At 40.1% G+C, this 26,999-nt stretch overlaps 1 protein-coding gene across 2 annotated transcripts in view; it reads right to left on the bottom strand.

Annotated features, from left to right (window-relative positions):
- FZD6 (frizzled class receptor 6) overlaps nt 1–23,135 on the bottom strand; it is a 37,590-nt gene extending 14,455 nt beyond the window's left edge. The window contains exons 1-2 of one of the 2 annotated variants that reach the window (XM_082858776.1): nt 23,020–23,135; nt 21,722–22,054 (exon numbers count right to left, since the gene is read on the bottom strand). In XM_082858776.1, coding sequence (XP_082714902.1) covers nt 21,722–21,898 — 177 coding nt within the window. In that variant the 5' untranslated portion in view covers nt 21,899–22,054; nt 23,020–23,135. Of the gene's footprint in view, nt 1–8,068; nt 8,093–21,721; nt 22,055–23,019 lie in introns of those variants that run through there. The other variant, XM_082858777.1, reaches the window with a different exon arrangement.
- Nucleotides 23,136–26,999: the final 3,864 nt, after the last annotated feature.

Raw genomic sequence — 26,999 nt, 5'->3', positions numbered from 1 at the left:
CAAAACAACAAAAAAGAAAGCCCTAAACTTTGAGCGACAGAAAGCTATTAGAGGAGTGATAAGTCACTTAACGGGACAAAGCTGGAGTGGAGGGATTCACATGAGAATGAGCTGATTTGCCCTAAAGAATCTGAGAGTCTCAGTTCTTTGAAGCACCAAGTAGCACAAAAGGCTAAAATTGGAGGAATGTTTACAAAATTACTTCCTCACTATGTCACCCCCCATCCCCACCCAGGCAGCCAGATGACCACCGCATTCTACCAGAGTTGTTTCCAGAAGAGACGGCACTAGAGACGTTCTGCACTTGGGTATCAGGCACAGAGCAGGGCAGAAGTACAATCCACAGTGACGAAAGGGGGACTGAGTAAGAGTCTACCTACAGAAACAGGAAGCCCTCATCTTTTCCTGCTCTATTCCCAAAAGGTTGGCAAACAGGCATATACCTACCATCCCCAATCTTTGAAAAAACCCCACAGTCTTGGAGAAAAGACCTCTCTCTACACATTGACAATGAAAAAGCTAGTCAACCTCAAGCTCACCTTACCATGAAGCCCACTGGTGACCAGTCCCATTCATGCACACAGAGCTTTTCAGGGCCCCACAAACATGAATGGGCAGCCAAGGATCATCAGGCATTTGAAGAAAGCATCATGAAAGACAGAGACCAAAACAAGCAAGCAGATAAAAGGAAATTTGGAGGAAATAGAGACTATGCAGGGAACAGAAGAAAACAAATCACAAAACAAACAAAACCCTGAAGAGCTTAAGTGAGAAGCTATCGCTTCCATTACAGAAGAATAAGATGCTATGGAAAATTTAAAAATAGTAAGATAGCTGAAATTAAAAACTCTATAGAAGGATTAGAAGATAAAGCTGAAGGAAGAGATGGACAATAGGAGGATCACTCCAAGTGCCCAACTCCTGACTAAAGGACTTCCAGAAAGAAACAAGGAAAATGCGAATTGGGGTGATAATCAAAGAAGAAATTAAGAACACTTCTCAGAACAAAAGGATACCAGCTTCCACACTTAAAAGGTTGGCAGCACACTGCAATCCTGCTACTAAAACATTTCTGGGTTAAAATGTCAGTCAATGAACTCTCTTTTACAGAGATCTCTCTCACATTCTCCTCTTTTTCCAAACCTCCAGTTCCACACCCCATCGTCTCAGTTGATGATTCTGTTCCTAGTTCACTGAGAAATCAGAAATAACCAGAAGACAACTTCCTTATTCTCTCACAAAAGGTACCAAACCTAACTGCAGCTTATCCACATTCTCTGCCTTCGCTATTTAAACAGCTGAACAGCTTGAACTCCTAACCAACCAAGTCTTCCATTTGTACACTGGATCTCTTCCCACTTGTCTAGTCAAGGACTTTGCTCTGGTAACTGTCCTGTCTCCTATTCTTGCAGTAATTTCCCCCTCTGTGTTACAGTGATTCCCCCATCATACAAACTTACTTATTATCTCTCACCATAAAAAAAAAATCTTTCCTTGGGCTTCCCTGGTGGCGCAGTGGTTAAGAATCCGCCTGCCAAGGCAGGGGACATGGGTTCGATCCCTGGTCCGGGAAGATCCCACATGCCGCGGAGCAGCTAAGCCTGTGCACCACAACTACTGAACCTGCGCTCTAGAGCCTGTGAGCCACAACTATTGAGCCTGCGTGCCACAACCACCGAAGCCCGTGAGCCTAGAGCCCGTGCTCCACAACAAGAGAAGCCACCGCAATGAGAAGCCCTCACATCACAATGAACAGTAGCCCCCACTCACCGCAACTAGAGAAAGCCCGCGTGCAGCAACAAAGACCCAACGCAGCCAAAAATTAAAAAAAAAAAAAATCTTTCCTTGACTCCACATTCCCACCCCCACCCAGCTATTACTTCATTTTTCTCTTCCTCTTTATAGAAGAAACCCTGAAAACAGTTGTCTTTACCCACTTTCTCCAATTCTGCTCTTCCATTTCCTTTTGAGCCCACTCTCCAATCAGGTTTTGTCCCCATACTTCAATGAAACAGCTTGTCAGAGTTACCAATAAACTTCAGATTGTCAAATCCAATGGTCAATTGAGTCCTCATCCTACTCAACTCTTTAACATTTGACACAGTGGGATCCTGTCCTCCTCCTGAGACACTTTTTTCAATTGGCTTCTAGAATACAAATTTTCCTGAATTTCTACGGATCTCACTGTCTGTTCCTTTTCTGATTTCTTCCATTTCTCAAGTCTCAATATTGAAGAGCTCCAGGGCTCAATCCTCAGACCTCTACCCTATGTATACCCACTCCTCAGGAGAAACTAATCCAGAATCATGGTATTAATTACCAACTATACATGAAGGATTCACAAATTTATTTCTGGCCTCCATCTCTCCTGTGAACCCTAGACTTGAATGACCATCTGCCTTCTGGACAACTCCACTTGGCTGTCAACACATTATCTCAAACCCACCATGTCCAAAACACAACTCAAACCCACTACACCCTATCCCCCAAACACTCCCTTAGTCTCCCCATCTCAGTAATGTGGTACCACCATTCATCAAGTTACTCAGGCCAAGAATCTAAACATTCATCCTCTACTCCTCTCTTTCTCTCACCCCATATCCAATCCATCAGCAAATCCTATTGGCTCTCCTTCCAAAATATATTTCAAATTTGACCATTTCTCACTGTTATTAAGTTACTACATCTTAGCCAGTATATATTTCACCTAGACTATTGAAATAGCCTGCTAACAGGTCTCACTACTTACCCCTCTTGCTAATCTTACAATTTCTGTACCAATCCATACTCCTACCGATGTGATTCTTTAAAATGCAAGTTTGTCATTGTTCAAAAGACCCCAATAGAAAAAATTTCAAAGTCCTTACCAAGTCCTATAAGGCCCTAAATTTCCTGGCCCTTAGCTATGTCTCCAGTTTCATTTTGTAACTCCTTTTCTTACTCCGTTGCCACCAAACTGGTCTTTTGCCTCTCAACATTCCATGTATATGTCTGCTTCAGGATATGCATTTGCTGTTCCCTTCATCTAGAACACTCTTCCACCAGGTAGTCACATGGCTTGTGTCTCTGCTCAACTGGGTCTCTGTTCAACGGTTACCTCAGAGAGGCATTCCCTGCCCACCCTACATAAAAAAGTATACTGTCATTCTCAGTTCCATTATTATATTTTGTATTTCTTTATAGTCCTTATCAGTACGTGACATTTCATTATGTTACTAGTTTATATGTTCACTAGTTTATTTCTTAATTTCTGCCTTCACCACTATAATGTAAATTCCAGGAACGGAAGGGATTTTATCTATTTTTTTTTTACTGCTGTATCCACAGTGCCTAGAACTGTGTGTGCGTAGAGTGATTTCTCTATAAATACTTACTGAATAAACAATAACTATCTAGATCAATGAATGAACAATGACAAGGCATGTCCAAAAATTTCAGAGTATCAAGATAAAGAAAAGATCATAAGTATTTCCAGATAGAAAAAAACAGGTCACATGCAAAGGAATTAAATTCTGACTATTTGGTAATATCAGATGCTAGAAGGCAATGCAGAAATAATTTCTAAAATTCTGAAGGAATATTACTTTCAACCTAGAATGCTATACCCAACCAAACATTTAGGTGACAGTAAAATAATGACCTTTTTGGCCCTGTAAGGAAGCGAAATTTTTAACTTTCAAATATGCTTTTTTAGGAAGCAATTAGAGGATGTAGTATTCCTAAAACCAACTGAAGGAGTACATGAATAAACTAGGAAGGAAAATGACATGGGACTCGGGAATTAGTTGATCCAACACTAAGCATGGCAAGGGGAAGCCAAAGCACGACAGCTACGCATTTAGACCAGAAAGAAGTCAGAGCATATTGATAGGAGGACAGACAGCTGAAGGAGGAAGATCTCCAAGGGGATGGGAGTGGGGGATTGGAACTGACAGATTATATGATATTCTGAGCATCTGAGATAATTACTGCTATATGTCTAACAGGTCTGCTGGGATATCTAAAAAAAAATTAACCATAGGCACACAGAAAACAAAGCAAATGGGGAAAAATGCAATTGCTTGTATTAACTACATGGGTGGGGGGAGGTTTTATGGAAATAAATGCAATCAAAGTATACTACTTGATTCAGCAGTGAAAAAAATTGTATTAAGAGGCTGAGAGGAGAAGTAAAAGTGGTAAAGTAAGAGAAATATATTATCAACTACCATAATGAAGGAAAGACTAAAAGTCTACTGCCTGAAGTTCTAAATTGATGAATCCAAATAACACACTAAGCATATTAGGTAGAATATGGCCTATGTAGCAGAGGAACACCTAAAAGAGTTCAAAGTGGCTGCCACTGGGGAGGAGGACTGGGTGGGGATAGAGAACAGTGGACAGGGATTATTGTTTTTCTGTTAAAACTCATTAACAATGAGGGTTTTTTCCCAGCTTTATTCAGGTACAATCGATGTACGATAAACTGAACATGTATAAAGTCCACACATTGATGGGTTTTGAAACCATTACCATAATCAAGGTAACAAATTCATCCATCACTACCAGAAGTTTCCTCTTGCCTCTTGGTAATCCCTCCTCTTATCTCCCCTCTCATCAACACCCTCTTCCCCCACCTGTAACCTTCCCTGGCAACCACTGATCTGTTTTCTGTCACTAAAGAGTGGTATTTTCTAGAATTTTTCATAAATTTATACAGTATATTTTCTTTTTTGTCTGGCTTCTTTCACTCAGCATCATTTTGAGATTCATCCTGTTGTTCTGTGTATCAATACTTCATTCTTTTTAATTGCTGAGTGGTACTCTATTGTATGGCTATACCATAATTTGTTTATCCATTCACCTGTTGATGGACAGTATGAAGTACCTGTGGGACATTTGAGTGTGGATGTCTATTAACAGGAAGTTAAACAAATAGAGGCGAGAGACTTTAGGTTAAGGATATAGATGTGGAAGTCATCATTATAAAAACAGTAACTGAAATAATTGAATGTAATTATCCAAAGAGAACATGTAGAGTTAGATGAAAAACTGGATTCAAAAATCTGATTCAGGGGCTTCCCTGGTGGCGCAGTGGTTGAGAGTCCGCCCGCCGATGCAGGGGGACATGGGTTCGTGCCCCGGTCCGGGAAGATCCCACGTGCAGCGGAGCGGCTGGGCCCGTGAGCCGTGGCCGCTGAGCCTGCGCGTCCGGAGCCTGTGCTCCGCAACGGGAGAGGCCACAGCAGGGAGAGGCCCGCTTACCACAAAAAAAAAAAAAGAAAAAAAGAAAATCTATAGCTGTACAAAAAAACAGGGGAAGGGTCTCATCAGTGAGCTATGAACACTGAGACATCTCTGAAAAATAAATAGGAGAATGAGGACTTCTATTTTCAGCACTGTGACCAATTAAATATCTCTGGCCACAACACATTCAGATTCTACATAAACTGCAACAGATATACATTAAAATGCATTGCTGAGTACTGCATACACCTAATAAAATAGCATAAAATATGTAAAATGAAAAGCAACAAATCTACAAGAAATGGACAATTCCATGATCACAATCAGAAATTTCAATTCATATTTCTTAGTAAATGAAAGGCCAAGCAGACAAAAAAAGATTAATAAGTAAATATGAGATGTGATTACAATACTACAATTAACAAGTCTCATTTAAAGGGCACATACAGAACCCACACCCAACAAGTAGAGGACAAGAGCTGTGGAGGACTTTGGACCAGTGGAGAATTCACCCTGCCCTGATGGGGCAGTGACTGAGCAAAGACAGGGCTGCCACGGCTGTACACTGTATCTCCCTTATCTGAATGGTGCTGAGGCCTAAACCTTTGCCACCTAACAAGAGCTTGTTGGAGAGCAAACAGTAGGGTACTTTTCTCAATTTTCTCTGTCTGGAGGGGGAGAATGCCCAGCTTTTGTGAGTATCCTCCTCTTGGACTGAGGTGGAATAAAGGGAGGCATGGGCAACTGGTAGCATTTACCTCTTTGTTTCCTGTTCCAAGTAAGCCTAGTTCCTACAAATTTTGAGTGTCTGGTAATCAACTCTTATGATGGAAATAATTAAAACACACTATTTAATTCTTCTAACTCAGAGCCATTCTACAATAGCTATAAATAAATTGATGGTCAGCACTTAAGGACTATTATTGTCCAGGGCAGACGAAATGAAAGTAACACATGTACTTTTTGCTATATTAGAACAATTTTCTTATGGGGCAAACATGCAAGTCACATCCTCTGTTTAATTCTTCTAGAGTGCCAACACTGGTTAATCCAATAACGTTGCTGTTCATGCAATCTGCAGGGATAAATCAGATGCTGAAAACTCAAATACCTTCAGTGGCCAGGCAGATAAATTCAGAAGGGTATAAGACAGCAGGAGTAGCTGGGGAGCAGCTGCTACTCAGTTCTAGTGGACTGTTATTGGAGAGTGGGAGCACAGCGCTGTTAGGTATTTCAATTTTTCATAAGAAAACAGAACCCGGATTTGTACATGAAATCTCCAAATTTAAAAAAATTTTAATGTGAACATTTAAAATAATGTACAGGACAAACAAAACATGTCTTCAGATCAGATCTAATGTGGGTCACTAATGTTCAAGCTCTGTTGCAAACTAATAGACATAAAGAAATTTTTTTAGATTTGGAAGGAACCTGAGTAGACTTTTAAGACTGTTGTTTTTAAAATGTGTGTGTGCATTCTGCCAAGGATTAGTTTCTTTAACTAAGAGGTTACAAAGAAGCTTAATATATTAAATAAATAAAAGCACAGCTGCTCCCCGCTGAACAGGAAGCCCTCCCTCTGAGACACCTCTCACCACTCCCCTTCCCCACCAGTGACCTCAAAGCACCTCCAGAGATCACAGTTTGAAAACTACTGAGCTAATCCATTTTCTCAGATTACAAGTGAGAAAATGAAATCCAATTTCTCATTGAAATTGTTACTGAAATCCCCAAATCTAGCCTAAATTAGAATTAAGTGCCCTTATTCCTGAGCTAATGCTACTAATAATAAATGAGATTTATTCAGCACCTATCATAAACTAGGCACTGTGCTTTCTCATATACCAGTTGTTTTTACAACAATCCTGTGAGAGGGATGTTGTTTTTGCTCGGGCTTCTCATTGCGGTGGCTTCTTTTGTGGAGCACAGTCTTCAGTAGTTGCTGCGCATGGGCTCAGTAGTTGTGGCCCACGGGCTTAGTTGCTCTGCGGCATGGGGGATCTTCCTGGACCAGGGATCGAACCCACGTCCTCTGCATTGGCAGGCGGATTCTTAACCACTGTGCCAACAGGGAAGTCCCTGAGAGGGATATTCTTATCTCCACTTTGCAGATGAGGAAACTGAGGCTCTCTGAGCACCTTTCATAGGGTCACATAAGTAGTAAATGGCAATCAGGATAGGAACCTGGGTCCAAATGACTCCATATCTGTCCTCTGTAACCCTGATACTAAGTTGCCACCCAACTCTCCCTGAAAATTACCCTTCCCCAAAGCATGAGACAGGCAGGAATGCCAATAAGAATGAAGGTGAAGAAGGATATCAAAAGAGGACTGAGAATCTTCTAACATGAAACAAAACTCAACAAATGTTCACAGGACACATTAATCAAAGACAGTAAAACCTCAAACTATGTTTATCATATTCAGATGATACATGTACCTCCTGAAGCAGGTAATTCTGGAACAGGTAATTTTTAAAATCAATCAATCTATCTATCTATCTAAAAAAAATTTTTTTTGGCCACGCCACGCATCTTGCAGTATCTTAGTTCCCCGACCAGGGATCGAAACCGCGCCCCCTGCAGTGCAAGCTTGGAGTCCTAACCACAGGACACCAGGGAATTCCCTGGAACAGATAATTTTAGAACAAATAATAGCACTTTAAATAATGGATAGTCAGCCTGTTACTGAACTCATCCCAGATGGTTGAAAAAACAGAATGAGCATATTTCCCTAATTGTTTAAATAAAATTCTTGACAGGAATCTTTTATGTTCTTCCACAAAATGTCCTAGGTATCATTCTCAGAAACCAAACCTTGACTGAGATGGAAAGACTACTAACCTGACTCACTGTGACATTTCTTGTGTCCTTAATCTTTTTTTTTTTTTTTTTTTTTTTTGCGGTACGTGGGCCTCTCACTGCTGTGGCCTCTCCCGTTGCGGAGCACAGGCTCCGGACGCGCAGGCTCAGCGGCCATGGCTCAAGGGACCAGCCGCTCCGCGGCATGTGGGATCCTCCTGGACTCGGGCACGAACCCGTGTCCCCTGCATCGGCAGGCGGACTCTCAACCATTGCGCCACCAGGGAAGCCCTTGTGTCCTTAATCTTATACTCAGAATATCATATTATTAAACTAGTATTTAGCATGGTAAGTGCTATGTAAACCCATGAACTGAGCAATGATTCAAACTTTCTAGGCTCTTCAGTCCGTTCCCTCTCTCCTCCCTGAACGACACACCTTCTTCAACTCTCTCAGTAACCCAGAGCCTTCATGGTCTCACACAAGAATTTCTCCTTTTCAAATTTTATTCTCAAAGAAGGCTCAGAAACTCACCCAATAACTAACCACAGCATAAAAAAAATCAATGCTGCTTTTGAAATTCTAGCATTCATAATTAAAATAGTCCTGTTGATTATACTTTTAACACTCAGAGAAATAAAAGGTAGGAAACTTTAAGAAAATGGTCAGTTCCTGGTAGAAATCCTGTGGTAGTTACTATCAGTACTAGCAAGAACAAGGAAGAAGAGGGCAATTAAGAAGGCAAACTATACCTCCATTCTGAAAAAGAGCAGAGCCAAACTATGATATATAGACAATAAGAACCAAAATACATGGAGCATTTTATATAATCCTTGGCTGGAAATAATGCCAGCATTGTAATTCTGGTTCCAGCTCTGTCATTAACTGCTGCTGTCACCTCTGGCAGATAATTTTCTGTCTTTGAGTCTCAGAGCATTCATCAGTAAAATGAACACGATGAACTACTGGATGGTCTCTAAGGACACTTTACGGCTCAGAAAGTTTATGAAGAGGGTAACAAAGACTTGAATAGCAGAGCTGGACATAAATTTCAAAGCAACTGTAGGTACCACAATGAAATTTTCTCCTTGTTAGTTAACTAACTCTGTCTTGCACTGAGCTTTACAATGAACATTTCCATATCCATCTGCCCAGCAGTCCTATTTTGGGGAATCCCAAAGTAGGTGGGATGCTACAGAAGCTTAAGGACAGATGCAGGGGTGCAACCTGACAACAAAAACATAGGGACATAATCTAAGCTTGGCCACGTGGATGCTCCAGGTATTGAGATTCTTGTATAAAAGAACAGTCAGATTATTTGAGGCAGTTGCAGTGGGATCGATAATACCCACAGTGCCAAAATAAGTGTCCAGGGACAATGGTTCAGGAAGTGTCCACTGGCATTGGCACTGGTGACAGACTGATCTTATGGTATGATCTTAGCTGTGTTCTGGTTCCCTGTGCTTCTCCCTGCTTCTCCAGCCTCTCCATTGATCCAACAAGCTACCCAACATCCACCCATTTTCTGCTTCAGTTAGTCAAAGTTGGTTTCTATTGTTTGCAACCAAGAAGACCAACTGGCATAAAAATTATACAAAGAACAAGTTGTAAGTGACCTTGGTGAAATGGGAAGAATTCTAGAACTGGTTTTCTGGACTAACTGGGGCCAAAAGCGAGCAAACATTCTGTCAGTATTTAAAGATGGAAATCTGGCAGCCCATGGTATAGAGCAGAAAAACAACTAATTGCATTATCCTTATAATCACTTAGATTCAAAGATCTTCTTAGAATTATGTGCCCAGTGAAGACAAGGCTGAGTGGCTGCTGCCAGACAAGCAGAGAAAGGTATAAAGACCATCACGTATTCAAGGACTATGGGCTGAAGTGAGTGCTTCTAGGGGCGCTGTTCGGCTTAGGAAGAGAGCGACATACTGGCATCCCTGAATTCTTGGCTCAAGGTGTGGAGTGAAACAGAAAGATTAAAAAGATGCAGACCACTCCAGATTGGTAGGTGGCAGATTTAATAAGCAAGAAAACTTAAATACAAGGCTTGTCTTGGGATGAGCAGATCTCCGTACCCGCCGCCAGAATCTTAAAAGTTTATATAGAGGCCTTCACTGGGCTCAGTCGCACATACTGTCCAGGTGATCTCAGCACCACTTTACTATCTCAAGGCTGAAGTTGAAAACCAAAGGCACAGTTTGATCCTGCAGGTTGCCAAATTATATCAGTTAAATTTGCTTCCCTTTCACATTGGAGATCCAGTGATATTGTGACAAGAAGGCAGTGGGACGTCAAGATCTGAAGCAGGGATACATGACAAGGTTCAGAGTCCCCACACAGGACTCTGAACCCCCAGCCCTCAAAGCAGACCCTCATCCCTGGTCCGTTGAGGCACTCATCTGAAAGATTTACTTTGTAAGAAGCAAATAAATAGCCTCATACCCCATCCCCACCACGCTTCAATGTCTCAATCTATAAGAAGAGTTCTACCCCATCATGCCCTGGGAGGGTCAAGTCAAAATTAAATCTGAAAAAAAGGATTATACATTATTTGTAAGACACTATACATTTATATTGGTTTGAGGGTGCTGGATTATGGAGGAAAGAACAAAATTTTAGATGGTGCTAATACTGATAGGAGTGTATTGATTCTAGATTCAACGTGCTAGCTTCAGAGACCGGGCTTTTTACAGGGGCTTGGTGGGACCCTGTTGGAGGAGATAATCGAGAGGACGTGACCCATGAGTTGGACCCTGGCAAACGGAAGTCCCTCATCCCCTCTCCTGTCCTTTGAAGGTATGTTCCACTGGCCTTCCCCGCACTACAAGCTGCCCAAGGCCTCAGCCTTGAGAGTAAAGTGGTGCTGAGATCACCTGGACGGTATGTGTGACTGAGCCCAGTGAAGGCCTCTATATAAACTTTTAAGATTCTGGCAGGTGGGTGCGGAGATATACTTTTGTGGCCACCCAAGACAAGCCTCATATGTAAGTTTTCTTGCTTATTAAATCTGCCACCTACCAATCTGGAGTGGTCTGCCTCTTCTTCAGTCTCTCCCTGCCCTCTGTGTACGGGGGCCAATTTCAGATTACACAGGGGCAACTCCTGAGGAGGATGCGAACTAACAGATCCCAAACCCAACCCAGTGTAATTTCCCAAGCCCAGGTGTGTCTACTTCAAATAGCTGTATTTCACAATAGCACAATCACCATACTGGCTTCCTGGATAAACATTTTTATGGTCGAGGTGGCAAAACAAAAAACATTAGAGGTCTCCCTCTACCATGATAGAAAATCAAAAGCAATACTGTAGACAGGGCTTTCAGAGATGAGTGACACCATCAAAAACAGATTCAGGGGTAGTAATCGGTGGCACCTGTCCATTTTAACTGGATATGTTGTTAATACATTGTCTTAAGCAACCTTAATCAAATGGCTAAAGTACTTTTCCAGATGTGATCTCTCTACTATAGCAAATCAGTACAGACTTGGTAACACATATGCAGCTCTTATCTGGCCAATGCTTTTTCCTCCAAAAGGAATTTACTTTCACCTAACAAGGACAGCAACACATCTTCCCCAACTTGCCTTAGAGCAGTCATTCTCAAAGAGTGGTCCCTGAAGCAGCAACAGCACGCCCCACTGGAAACTTGTTAGAAGTAACTTCTCCATCCCACCCCAGATCTACTGATTCGGGAATTCTGGAGGTGGTATCAGTGATCTGTGTTTTAACAAGCCCTTCAGACGATTCTGATGCACACCAGAGTGTGAGAAGCGCCACCTTAGAGTAATATCAGCTCTTCAGCTCTGTGCCTCAATTTCATGTGACCAGAGACTCTGACCATATCACTATTTCACAGGACATCACGCTGGCCCATCATATTTAGGACATAAAGCTGGTGAGGCCATACGTATGTACCAATGAGGAGATTAACCCTACATAACTAAAAGGAACCTTCCACTTTGATTCTGCTAATGGTTCCTGGTAGACATTGGACACAATTATGGGACATCTAGAGATCATCAGCCCAAGACCTCTCATGAACTGGGTGTTTTCTAGTCACCTATTTATGACATCAGGTGTAGCCAATATGATTCCCTCTTCAAGTGGCCGGAGTAGATTTTAAAGACACAGGAAAGCAGCATGAGCGTACTACTCACACTCTCAGAATGCCTACTTCTGTCATACTGCACCTTGTCCTGAAAACACACCAGCTAGCTCCCCATGATCTAATGACATGATAATGGAAGGGACCATAGTATAGACCCGGGGTTGCTGGTGCTATAAGGTCCTGAAGAGAAACTCTGGGTTAAAAGGCTAATAGAGAGGGATCAAAAGAAGAAAAATATTTTGATTTTAAGAAATACATAAAGCTAAGCCTAAGCAGAGTGGGCTTGTGGCAGTATCTTGCCTGCACCTTGCCTCCCTTAGCAATAAAGATGCAGGTTATATAGACATTTGTCACTTTCCTGAAGCATGAATCAGAATCCCCTGGTACATGGAAGAAGCCACTTTACTAGTGACCAAGGCCAAGTGACCGTAAAGCATCTGATTCTCATCTCAGGATTTGTGCTTTCTACTCATGGTGTCACACAGTAACTCTCAAGAAGTGGTAAGAGCTTTATTTCTTACTTTAAAATGTCACCAAAAAGAAAGCCAACCTCTAGTGATAGTAATGAAAATTGAGAAAAAGTGAAGAAGTTTAAAAAAATGATTGAAAAAAAAAGTGGTGCGCCTTAGGTAGGCAACAGACTCACTAAAGATCTAAAGGGGTCCTTAAATGTTTACACTTCACAGAGCAAATACTGTCAAAGTGGTTACAAGAGTTGAGTAAATTCTTTGAGAATGTTAATGGACTACTGTATAATCAAGTGGTACAAACTCTGCCACTTATTATCGTGAATGTGACCAATCTCAGGCAAGTCAACTTCTTTTTAAAAAATGCAAACCAGGGCCTGGAATACAAGACAAGAATAAAAAACAGAAATTTGCATTATTTCCACAACAGAAAACTTGTTATTTTTAAAGTAGTTCTTAGCGAGCACTACAAATTTTAAACTATTTCTCCAAAAGACCTTTCCTTTAGAAATTAGACAAAGATATATAGTAAGTGGTTGGTACTGCAGAATAATCTGTCCACTGAAAAGTCAATTATTTAATTTAAAACTTGTAACTTAGAGAATGTGGCCAAGATGGTGGAATAGGAAGACTCTAAGCTCACCTCCTCCCACGGGCACACCAAAATTACAGCTTTACAGAGTGACTATTGATGAACACAACCTGAAGACTAGCAGAAAAGATTTTCCACCACTAAGAATATAAAGAAGGAACCACAATGAGACAGGTGGGAGAGGTAGTAATACAGTACAGTCAAGACCCACTCCCCAGGGTAGGCAACCCATAAATGTAAGGATAATCACAATTGCAGAGGTTTTCCCCAAGGAGCCAGGGGTCTGAGCCCTACATCAGGCTCCCTAGCCTGGGGGTCCCACGCTGGGAAGATGAGCCCCTAGAATGTCTAGCTTTGAAGGCCGGCAGGGCTTGCATACAGAAGAGCTGGAGAGATGCAGGAAACAGACACTCCACTCTTAAAGGGCACATGCAAAACTTCACACACTCCAACTCCCAATGCAGAGGCAGTAATCTGACTGGGTCAGACCCTCTTACTGATCTTAGAAAGGCTCCCAGAGAGGCAGAAGGCCAGGACTCCCCCTGGGGAAACAGACACTGGCAGCATCCATTTTGGGGAGCTCATTCTACCACGAGGACACTGGTCCTGGCAAGCACCATTTTGGAGTCTTCCCTCTAGCCTATTAGTGGTAAGTGGGTACCACTACCTCTGGCAGCCACCACACAAGGCAGGGACTTGCAGCCAGCAGGGCTGGGGACCAACCCCACCTACCAGGGTGCTCACAGCTGTTAGCCCTGTCACAACAGAGGGGCCCACACAGCCCACATAGTGGGCACCCCTAGAGCATACAGCTCTGGTGGCCAGAGGGGAGTGTTCTACTGGGCCCCACAGGACGTCTCTTACATAAGACCAATTCGCCAAGATTGGGAAACATAACTTACCTACCCAATACATAGAAATAAGCACAAGGAATTTGGCAAAATGAGGAGACAGAGGAATATGTTCCAAACGAAGGAACAAGACAGAACCTCAAAAGAAGAACTAAGTAAAGTGGAAATCAGCAATCTACCAGATAAAGAATTCAAGACAATGATCACAAGATGTTCAACAAACTCAGGAGAAGAATGGATGAACACAGTGAGAAATTTAATAAAGAGTTCGAAATTATAAAGAAGAACTAAACAGAACTAAAGAATACAATAACTGAAATAAACAATACACTAGAAGAAATCAACAGTAGATTAGATAATACAGAGAATCAGATCAGTGAACTGGAATACAGAGTAGTGAAAATCACCCAAGCTGAACAGAAAAAAGAAAAAAGAATTTTTAAAAAATGAGGATGGTTTAATTTAAGAGACCTCTGGGACAACATCAAGCATACTAACAATTTGCATTATCAGGGTCCCAGAAGGAGGAGAAAGAGAGAAAGGGGCAGCTAATTTACTTGAAGAAAACTTGCAACTTGAAAAACTATAATTCACATTCAGGTACACATTCAACAAACATTAATGAATGAATACATACATATATACAAACTAGAGTAATACAACTTCATTATCTACATGCCACATTCTCAAGGAAAGGAAAAAATCACAACACAACAGTCTTCCCATGGTCTAAAAGAACCATGTCTCTTTGCGGACAGGCTCTCCTGAAGACATAACTAATAATATCCCAGACTGTGGAATAACAAGGAATGACCCTAGGGATTTTGTGCCTATCAGCAGAGACTCCCAGGAGAAATACTGTCCTCTGTTCACATACAGGTCTAACCCTGATTTTGTAGACTCAGAATTAGTCAAGGTACTTTCCCTACTACTGCAGTACAATGTCAGAAAGGAAGGTAAGTTCATAGTTTCTACATTAAAATTCCAACAGTAGCCACTATACACACAACTGATCTGGAATACTTTTCTATATTTATTTCATTTTAAATGACTCAACAGCTTACTTTCAGAATAATTACACCTATTTTCAGAAAGTCTTCCCTGAAAAATAAAGAGGTTAGTCACACTAAACATTTTCTTTCCTTTTGTATGGGGTAGAAGAGTGGAGAATAAGGAGGAAAGGAAGGGGTCCGCTAGACTCATCTAAAAGCAGATGAATATGTTTAAAAACCAATAGAAACAGATTTTTTCTTTAAAGTTTGTTTATACAGTTTTTCTCCATCCCTTTATTTTTAATTGATTAGAGACATTTTACTAGTGTATACTAACAGGTAGAAAGGAAAGGAGTTTTTTTTTTTTTTTTTTTTTTGGCTCACTTCCCTTTAGACTGTTTAAAAGTAGAACAACCACATGCTGTTCCAAACACAATACATGACTTCGCTTTGCCTAGGCCTTAATGAAGGCAATTCAAAAAGAAAAATACAAAATTCTGGTCTCCATTTTCCCTAGATCAGTCTCAGCTCTTTCTGGATGAAATCAGTCTCTCAAGGGACATCAACCTCACAATTTGAGAAACAATGCTCTAGATATGAAACAAAAAGCAACACAATGGAAAACCAGCAACCATTTGTTTTTCCACTTGGGAGAGTTAGACTGTACAACATCCTTTTCATTACAAAGCCAAGTTACTATTCAGAATTGTAAATTAACTCTTTGTAGTAATACAAATGACTTCAGTCTCAGATAATAAAGTAAGGAAAAAATCAAAGTCCCTTATTTCAAGCAATCTCTGAAACAAAACTAAAGGACCAGGATATCTCAGTCAGATCCTTTGGTTTGTGATAAATTTGACTTAAAATTATCTGGAAAGAAAATAACACATAACACATATGGTAACATATTAATAAGAATGCACAATAATGATTTTTATTACATGCTTTATGTGTGTAATCCTTAAGAACATTTTCAAGTACTTTAAACCAGAGTTCAGCAAACTACAGCCTGTGGGCCAAAAGTGATGCACTATCTGTTTTTATAAGTAAAGTTTTATTGAAACATCCACACTCATTTGTATTGGCTACAATTGAAGAGTTGAATAGCTGTGACAGACAGTGAACGTCTTGCAAAGCCAAAAATATTTATTATTTACCCCTTTACAGAAAATGTCTGCATTCCCTGCTCTAAACCACTGGGTCTCAAATTTTAACACTCATAAGAAACACCTGGACAGCTTGTTAAATCAGTTTCCTGAGCTCTACTTTCACAGATCATGATTCAGTAGGTTGGAATGGGGTCCATGAACTTGCATTTCTAACAAGCTCACAACCTGCTGGTCTATGAACTACAGTTTGACAATCACTGCCCTAAACCATCTCATATAATCACAGATCAGCAATGACCACAAATGTTATAAATTCTATAAACCAGGATAACCATCACACATAATGAAAACTAAGGCATAAAAGAGGAGGGAAACAGATCTCTTGACTTACATGAAATTCTTGGTAGCTAAGAAGGCACAACTGATTGCCATAATCATCAGATAATTCTTCAGCCCCTCATCCTAACGTTAATTCATAGTAAACACTGGAAATTCACCCAGGACCAGCAGGAGCCAAAGGCAGTTGGGTTGGAAGTGTAAAACACAATCAGTTCTTTAGAGAAACTATAAAACACTTTTTAAAAGTAAAAGCTGAGGTATATTCAGTTATAATTTAGCATTTGACTGGACTATAGATTAAGTACTAAAGTACAATGTTTGAAAAGAAATCTGACACATATAGTTTATAATACAATGGTCCAATCAAAAGATAATTCTTTCACTCCATATAAATAAATATAAATGGTTAAAAAATCTAATCTTTTGAATAAATTCAAAATAAACATGTGTCACACTAATAATGGCAAAGAACATAGAGGATATCAACTGGTGTATTTTATTAGAACTAGGCTCAGGCAGATCAAAGGTGGATGATATGTAAACCACATAAAAATATTAGGGGCTTTCAAAAACAGAAATATAGATCAATGGAACAGGATAGAAAGCCCAGAGATAAACCCACGCACATATGGTCACCTTATCTTTGATAAAGGAGGCAAGAATATACAGTGGAGAAAAGACAGCCTCTTCAATAAGTGGTGCTGGGAAAACTGGACAGGTACATGTAAGAGTATGAAATTAGAACACTCCCTAACACCACACACAAAAATAAACTCAAAATGGATTAAAGACCTAAATGTAAGGCCAGATACTCTCAAACTCTTAGAGGAAAACATAGGCAGAACACTCTATGACATAAATCACAGTAAGATCCTTTTTGACCCACCTCCTAGAGTAATGGAAATAAAAACAAAAATAAACAAATGGGACCTAATAAAACTTCAAAGCTTTTGCACAGCAAAGGAAACCATAAACAAGACGAAAAGACAACTCTCAGAATGGGAGAAAATATATTTACAAATGAAGCAACTGACAAAGGATTAATCTCCAAAATTTACAAGCAGCTCATGCAGCTCAATATTAAACAAACAACCCAATCCAAAAATGGGCAGAAGACCTAAACAGACATTTCTCCAAAGAAGATATACAGATTGCCAACAAACACATGAAAGAATGCTCAACATCATTAATCATTAGAGAAATGCAAATCAAAACTACAATGAGACATCATCTCACATCAGTCAGAATCGCCATCATCAAAAAATCTACAAACAATAAATGCTGGAGAGGGTGTGGAGAAAAGGGAACCCTCTTTCACTGTTGGTGGGAATGTAAATTGATACAGCCACTATGGAGAACAGTATGGAGGTTCCTTAAAAAACTACAAATAGAACTACCATACGACCCAGCAATCCCACTACTGGGCATATACCCTGAGAAAACCATAATTCAAAAAGAGTCATGTACCAAAATGTTCATTGCAGCTCTATTTACAATAGCCAGGACATGGAAGCAACCTAAGTGTCCATCGACAGGTGAATGGATAAAGAAGATGTGGCACATATATACAATGGAATATTACTCAGCCATAAAAAGAAACGAAATTGAGTTATTTGTAGTGAGGTGGATGGACCTAGAGTCTGTCATACAGAGTGCAGTAAGTCAGAAAGAGAAAGACAAATACTGTATGCTACCACATATATATGGAATCTAAGAAAAAAAAATGTCATGAAGAACCTAGGGGTAAGACGGGAATAAAGACACAGACCTACTGGAGAATGGACTTGAGGATATGAGGAGGGGGAAGGGAAAGCTGTGACAAAGTGAGAGAGTGGCATGGACATATATACACTACCAAACGTAAAATAGATAGCTAGTGGGAAGCAGTCGCATAGCACAGGGAGATCAGCTCGGTGCTTTGTGACCACCTAGAGGGGTGGGATAGGGAGGGTGGGAGGGAGGGAGACGCAAGAGGGAAGAGATATGGGAACATATGTATAACTGATTCACTTTGTTATAAAGCAGAAACTAACACACCATTGTAAAGCAATTATACTCCAATAAAGATGTTAAAAAATTAAAAAAAAATAAAAATATTAGTGCCTTTCACGCAGACTCTGCAGAAGATAAAGGTGGAAGGTAAAGATTTGGAGGGAAAATTCTCATTGATGATTTATTAGAATAAGAAACATCTCCTTTTCCTTTATTTAGCCTTCATTGAACATCTACCATGCTCAGAGGCACTATACACTGTACTAGGCATTAGACATAGAAATGAATAAACATCCCTACTCTCAACAACCTCAAAAGCTAGGAAGAGAGCCATGTAAATAAGTGCAATACAGCACGGTAAGTATAAGAACAGTTGTATATATTATGTACTATCAGAGTGTAGAGTGTGAGCTGATTAAATATGCTTGGGAGAAAGGTGAAAGGAATACTTTGCTAAACACAGTTATTGCTTTAACTGAGATGTAAAGAAATTGAGCAGATGAAGAAGGGTAGGTAAGGAACCCAGGAGGCAGTGGATACAATATGTGCAACTGTACGGAAGTGAGAGGGAGTAATATGGATCTGAATTCTACATCTACAAACAGGTCAGCTTGGCCGAAGCAGAGTGTGTAACATGGGAAGCAACGAGATGGGAAGCCGGACAGGAAGGCAGGGTCTCATATAAAGAACCTTAGGTGCTGCACTAGTCAGGTCTTTATTTTTCCAGCTTTAGGGAAATGGTGAAGAATTTTAACCCCAGAGTGGACTGCATGGATTTGCATTTTACTGAAATCACTTTGGCACCACCAGAGGGGACAGGCTGAAGCCAAAGGATTTTATTTTTGATCTAACAATTTTGACAAGACTTTGTATTCAAGGCATGGATGAGAAACAGAAAGGTAGAGCTGATAAGAGGTTAAAAAAAAAAATCTCCCAGCTTAATTTTTATCAAAATGAAGTTTAGGAAGAAGCAGCAAAGATTGAAATTAACACAGGACATTCTAATCCTAGGAAATATTTTCTTTTTTATCTAATAAGGTCAAGGATAAAAAAAACACCCCACAAAAACCGTTAAAGATGACATTATGGTCCATGTTGACAGAGAAGATTGCATCAGATTATAGCGCTCAGATCTTGGACAAATCATAACTTTTCTGGGCTTCAGTTTCTTCACCTATATAATGACAGGTTCAAAGCTTCCTAACCTGGGCTATAAATAGATGTACATTTCAATATAATTGGTTTCCTCTGTAATCCTACTCATGTTATTTAAATTTTAAAATTCTGAGAATGGGTCAATGGCACAAAAGAGGATAAGAAGCTCTGCATGATATTTAAGTCACAACTCTCGAATTATAGAATTTTGGACATTCAATACAGGAACTAAAAGAGAATGCCACTGGCTAAGGAAAAATAAGAACGGGGCAATAGGAAAAGCGTAATACACTGGACCAAAAAGATAATTTATAGGGATTTAAAGTCTGATTTAGGTTGATATTATTTTTCCTTTCCATTTCCCTTTCTTCTTTTGTAAACGTAGGTTAATGCTGGTATTAAATGACTGCTTGATTGCTTTCTTTTATATCCTTAAACCAACTGAAATGTGATTTATGGAATAAAACTTAATAGTAAAGGCTAAGAGAAAGTGTAGATTATATAATGAAGAGATTAGTAATGTCAGCAATCAAATAAAGGAGGGAAGAACAAAAATGCCTTCTTGATATCAAGTCCAGACACAAAACTACCTGGGAAAGAAGCTAGGTAAATGAAAAATAACCGTTTTTGGGTCAGAAACAATTGGTTTTAAAAAGACATGTCTAGAACAAAAACTAGTTCTTATCATCTTATAATTACAGTATTTAATAGCAGGGATGCATCTCTCCCTATCTTCATAATGGTACTCTATGATAAGGAATTCTAAATTATCTGAATTTATAAGGTCAATGTCAGCATTCAAAATGCATGTAGCTACTATACAAAAAGGAGACCAGATTTTTAAAAAATTTTAAGAACTCTATAAGATATGAGTTATAAAACACTTATCAGAAAAAATGTGAATGAAGGTTATAATTATTCCTTGAAGTTACTCATACTACATACTTTATTTAATCAGATTAAACAATCAAAATGGTTCTGATTAACCAATGGAAGTCTCACCACATCATCTGTTCAGTGTTCAAAAAGACACCTTGCACTGGTTTGAAAAACCATTGAAAGATTATAGTAATATAATTTGCAATATCTTTTAAAAGTACTTCTACTTAGTATTCAAAAGCCTTCCTATTATAGACATGAGTCTACAATGAGGTAACTGGACAACTATTCAACTAAACAACAATGGAAGACTTTAGAAGCTGCAAAAGCAAGTCTGGTCAGTTTTTAAAGCTGTGTCTATATTAAAACTGCCGGGGTTTCAACTTTAAGAAACAATCTGAGGGGAAAAAGACTTTACTATCCTCAGTTTTTCTGGAAAAAAACTACAGAAACATTTGTCTTCTTTCCTTCATGGAAGTTATCCACCTAACAGATCTGTAGGAGAGGACAGGTTTCTACAGGTAACTCTTTCTTCCCACACCTCCCTAGCAATCTGCATATCTCTAAACCAGAGGCAGGTAACTGAGGCACCTGAGGCAATCTTTAGTGTCACTCTGCTCCTCCCCTGACATGTGTGTTGTTTTTTGTTTTTTTTTTAAACAGTATCTTACAAAGAATACTTGAAGCACTATGCTTAAAGAAAAAATCACTTTTTAGCAAAACACTATCTACAGCCCCAAAATCTTCTAGTCATTGATTTGCTTCAGAAAAACAGGGCCAAGTGAACATAACAACTACTTATGAAAATATATGTAATCCAAGCACCTTTAGTCCAGGCAATATAGATTACACGTTCAATCAATTAGGAAAATTCAGAATTCACATTTCTAGAGGAACTACCAAAATTTACTCAGGAGAGCAAAATATTTGACAGGTGCAAGACATTGCAAAATCATTCATAACTATACTTCGTATAAAATGAACCCGATCTTAAGCAAATCCACTAAGCAGGGCCACAGATGTACACGAGCGCAAGTTAGTAGGGAGATTTAATTCTCAAAGGGATTTATTCAAAGTAGGACTTATATATAACTTGAAGAAATCCCCTACTGTGTCTGTGTTTTTTTTTTAAAAAAAGGTCCTATTTATAGTTTATTCCAGAAAAGAGCATAAACTATTTTTCCATAAAGATACGAAGAACTACTCACCTCCATTTCCACAGCCGCAATACTCTGGTCATAATGACCCATCAGATTAGGGAAAAATGTCATGTTGTAGGCCATTTTCATACATCTGGGAACAGTAATTGGTTCACAGGTGAAAAGACTGTGCCCTCGTACGAGGGGTAGAAAAATACATGTCCACAAAAATGTAAACGTTTCCATTCTCTTCAAATTCCTAATTTTACCACATGGCTTGGATTAATCGCTCTTTTCATTCTCAGATTTCCATCCAAAGATAAAATGCTCAAATTCCTCGTTTAATTATTTTACCATTTTGAAGGAAGCCCTTTTTCCTGAAAATGAGTTCTGGGTCAATTACTGTAAAAACAACCAAAAGGGTGTATCAGCAACGTTTGTCATAGACTCAAATGCGTACGTCAAAGTGCAGAGTTAAGATTTTCACCCTAGGTAACTAACACCGGAAAAACGACGGAAAGTTTCGTCCCATCGAGATCCTCTTCCACCTGCCTTGGCACAGAATCTATCGCCTGCTGAGGAAGTCTCATCTCTAGGGAACGGATGATAGGAGGCTTGCGCTGTACGGAACACAGGGTAAAAGGGGGGCACTGGATGAGTGAGATGGAGAAAATGGTGGGGATAGGAATAAGTTAAGAAGGGCTGATAGAATTGTAAAACCTAAAAGTCCCTGTTGGCTATCTTATTACGCACAAGAAAACCGAGTCCCGGGGAAATTCCTTAAGATCTCATGAGTTCTTCAATTCTTTAAAGACTCTAAAGGGCGAGTTTTTGTGGCACTCTTCTGGAGACATACTTTTACGTTTTAAAAAATGCCAAGTAGAGGGAGACTTCCAGGATTCCTACTGCGGAGGAGCGAAACTAGTATTCAAGGGCTGGGGGGAGTAGCGATCTCACGGAAAAGGGAAATGAGCAAAGCTGTCCCGCGGCGGCGACGGAGTTTCGGTGGGAGGGAGGCTGTGGGCCCGGAGCCACGAAAAATCGCACGCCCTTATCCCATCCCCCAACACACACCGATGCCCCGACTTCCAGCGCCAGGCAGGGCAACTCTCCCCACCCCCGGGCACCTGCCCCGGGCCCAGCGCCGGGCACCTGCCCCTGGCCCCGCGGAGACCGGCATCGCCTTTCCCCAACTTCCGGGAAAACTTTGGCCGGTGCGGACCGTCCCACCGCCGCCGCCTTCCCCACACCTGCGGCAACAAGCGCGCGCCCCCCGCCCGCCCCGCACCCCTCGAGGCCCGACCCCGCTCACCCCGGCACCCGCCCGGCCGCGGCCGCCCGCCTAGTCGGGGCTCAAGGACCCTCACCTCGGGCGGCGGTCGAAGGCACCTTCCTCCCCGTCCCCGTCCAGCCCACCGTACCCCCGCGACCAGAGACGGCTCCCGGGAGTGTCCGGGACTCTAGCCACCTCAGGAGCCGCACCGGGAGCGAGAGCTGAGGAATCCCGCGAGACTGCGCCGCCAGGTCTGGCGGGCAGGTCACGGCTCGCGGCGGCGGCGGCAGCGGCGGGTCTGGCTCTCCGCCCGGGCCCCGCCCGCGCTGCGCCGGCCGGGCCTGGTTCTGGGCCGGCCCCGCCGGGCCGGGTTGAGCGGTGTCGCGGTGTCGGGGTTCAGCTGTTGGGCCGGGGAGCCCCCTTCACTTTGCCGTCTCTTATGTGCCGTCCAGAGGGGTTCAGCCTAGAATCCCAAATAAAGCTTCTTTTAGAAGAACCCGATTTATTCCGAATTTCAGGAGCCAAGAATTCTTAAACGGGGCCAATTTGCTCTGGAAAGTCAGTTGCCCAAGTGACCTTAGTTGGAGAGTGGGTAACTTGCTGGGTATCTGTCTTAAAAAAACAAAACAAAAACCCTTTTATTAATTCAGGGAGTCTGGTCACCAACTGGAGGCACAGGTGGCAATGGAATTTCAGCCCTGGCAGGTCCTATGTTTTACTGACGCAGAACCGGAATAGAAAGTTCAACTGCTTTAGGAGTCAACCCAGTTTTCAGTACCAGCTGTGCCACGCGTCATGTCACAGTGCTTACCTATTCATCCCTTCCCTCTAACGTTTGAAAATCACCAGATCTTCATACTGTCACCAAGTTTGGTCTTTTCCAGAATGTCATACATTCTATTTTCCAGTGGAATCGTACGGTATGTAGCCTTTTCAGACTGGCCACTGTCACTCAGTACTATTCCTTCATGTCTTCTCATGGCTTGATAGCTCATTTCTTTTTAGTGATAAATAATATTGCATGGTCTGGATGGACCACAGGTTATTTATCCATCATTCACCTACTGAAGGACATCTTGGTTGATTCCAAGTTTTGGCTCTTATGAATAAAGCTGTTATAAAAAACATCTGTGTGCAGGTTTCTGTGTGGAAGTAAGTTTTCAGTTCCTTTGGGTAAGTAGCAAGGAACCAGATTGCTGGATCATGTGGTAAAAGTATATTCAGTTTTATAAAAGAAAAAAAAAGTGCTAAACTGTCTTCCAAAGTGACTATACCATTTTGCATTCACACCAGCAATGCTTGAGAGTTCCTGGTGTTTAACCCCTTGCCAAGGTTTGATGTTGTTACTGTTCTGGATTTTGGCTATTCTTATAGGTGTTTAGTGATATCTCTATTTTAATTTGCATTTCCCTGATGAAATAAGATATGGGCATTTTTTCATGTGCTTATTTGTCATTTGTATATCTTCTTTGATGAGGTTTCTGTTAAGGTCTTTGGCCTGTCTTTTAATTGGGTTGTTGGTTTTCTTATGTTGAGTTTTAAGAGTCCTGTGTATATTTTGGATAATAATCCTTTACCAGGTATATCTTTTGCAAATATTTTCTGCCAGTCTGTGGTTTAATGCCTAATTCTCTAGACCTCATCTTTCACAGAGCAGAAGTAATTAATTTTAATGAAGTCCAGTTTGTTAATTTTTTCTTTCATGGATCATGCCTTTGGTGTTGTATCTAAAAAGTCATCACAAATCCAAGGACTTCTAGATTTTCTCCTATGTTATCTTCTAGGAATTTTATAGTTTTGTGTTTACATTTAGGTCTGTGATTCATTTTGAGTTAATCTTTGTGAAAGGTGTAAGATTTGTGACCAGATTTATTTCTTTTTTTGCATATGCAGTTATTACAGCACTGTTTGTTGAAAAGATGATCTTTGCTCCATTGTATTGCCTCTGCTACTTTGTCAAAGATAAGTTGACTGTATTTATATGGGTCTATTTCTGGGCTCTCTATTCTGTTCCATTGATCTGTTTGTCTATTCTTTCACCAATACCACACTGCCTTGACTACTGTCGTTTTGTAGTGAGTCTTGAAGTCAGTAGTGTCAGTCTCCAACTTTGTTCTTCCTCAATTCCTCAATATTGACTTGGCTATTCTGGGGTCTTTTTCTTCTCCATATAAACTTTAGAGTCATTTTGTCAATTTCCACAAAATAACTTGCTGGGATTTCATTAAATCTATAGATCAATAGATTTGGGAAGCACTAGTTGGGAAGCACTAGCTGGGAAGCACTAGCATCTTGGCAATATTGAGTCTTTTTATCCCTGAGCATCAACTATCTCTATTTATTTATTTCTTCATTGATTTCTTCCATCAGAGTTTTGTGGTTTTCCTCATATTGATCTTATATATATTTTGTTAGTTTAATGCTCAAGTATTTCATTTTTCAGGATGTTAATGTAAATGGTATTGGGGTTGTTTATATGTTTGTTTTTAATTGGTATTGTATTTTTTATTTCAAATTCACTTGTTCATTGCTGGTATATAGGAAAGCGATGAGATTTATGTTAACCTTGTATCCTGCAAGTGTACTATAATCACTTATTAGTTACAGGAGTTTTTTAGTAGATCTTTCCAGATTTTCTACATAGACAATCGTGTCATCTATAAACAAAAACAATTTTATTTCTTCCCTCCCAATCTGTATACTTTTTCTTTCTTTCTTTCTTTCTTTTTTTGGTCTTATTGCATTAGCTAGGACTTCCAGTACAATGTTGAAAAGGAATACTGTAGTGAGAAGGAACATTCTTGCCTATTCCTAATCTCAGCAGGAAAGCTTCTAGCTTTTTAGGATGATGTTAGCTGTAGGTTTTTTGTAGATGTTCTTTAGCAGGTTGAGGAACTTCCCCTCTGTTCCTAGTTTGCTGAGAGTTTTTATCTTGAATGCGTGTTGGATTCCATCAAGTGTTTTTTCCTGCATATATTGATATGATTATTTGATTTTTCTTCCTTAGCTTGTTGATGTGATGGATTACATGAATTTTCAAATGTTGAATCAGCCTTGTATACCTATGATAAATCTGAAGTCTGCTCTTCTGAAATTAATATAGCTACTCCAGCTTTCTTTTGATTAGTGTTAGTGTGGCATATCTTTCTCCATTCCTTTACTTTTAATCTATATGTGTCTTTATTTTTAAAATGGGTTTCTTGTGGACATCGTTGGGACTTGTGTTTTCATCCACTCTGATGATCTCTGCCTTTTAATTAGTGGATTTTTACCATTGATGTTTAAAGTGATTATTGATATAGTTGGATTATGATACTATTTTCTATTCATTGCCCTTGGTCTTGTTGCTAATTTTTCCTTCCACTCTTTTTCTGCTTTTTGTGGTTTTAATTGAGCATTTTGTATAATTCCATTTTCTCTCCTTTCCTAGCATATCAATTATACTTTTTTTTACTTCTTTTAAAAAATTAGTTGCCCTATTGTTTGCAATATATGTTTACAACTCATCCAAGTCCACTTTCAAATAACACTATACTGCTTCAGGAGTTGTGCAAGTGCCTTATAATTACAAAGCGTTCTTAATTCCTCCCTCCCACCCTTTATATCATTGCTGTCATTTATTTCGCTTATACATAAGCTATAATCATTGAATATGTAGTTGCTATTACTGTTTTGAAAGAACTGTTATCTCTAAATCAATTAAGAATAAGAAAAATAAAAGTTTTGGTTTGCTTTTACTTATTCTTTCTCTAATGCTTTTCCTTCCTTTATTAGATCATGTTTCTGACCTATATAATTTTCATTTTCTCTGAAGAGCTTATTTTAACATTTCTTGCAAGGCAACAAATTCCCTCAATGTTCGACTGAGAAAGTCTTTATTTTTCCTTAACTTTTGAAGGATGATTTTGCAGGATACAGAATTCTAGGTTGGTGGGGTTTTTTCTCTTAACACTAAATATTTCAGTCCAGTCTATTCTTGCTTGCATGATTTCTGAGGAGTAGTTGGATATAATTCTTGTTTTTCCTCCTCCATAAGATTTTTCCCCCCACTCTGGCTTCAAGATTTTTTCTTTA

Source organism: Leucopleurus acutus, assembly GCF_964270905.1.
Source record: "Leucopleurus acutus genome assembly, chromosome: 17".
In the NCBI taxonomy this organism is placed as follows: Eukaryota; Metazoa; Chordata; class Mammalia; order Artiodactyla; family Delphinidae; genus Leucopleurus; species Leucopleurus acutus.
Note: the sequence above shows the minus strand (reverse complement) of the source record. Positions and strands in the feature narration are given on the sequence as shown.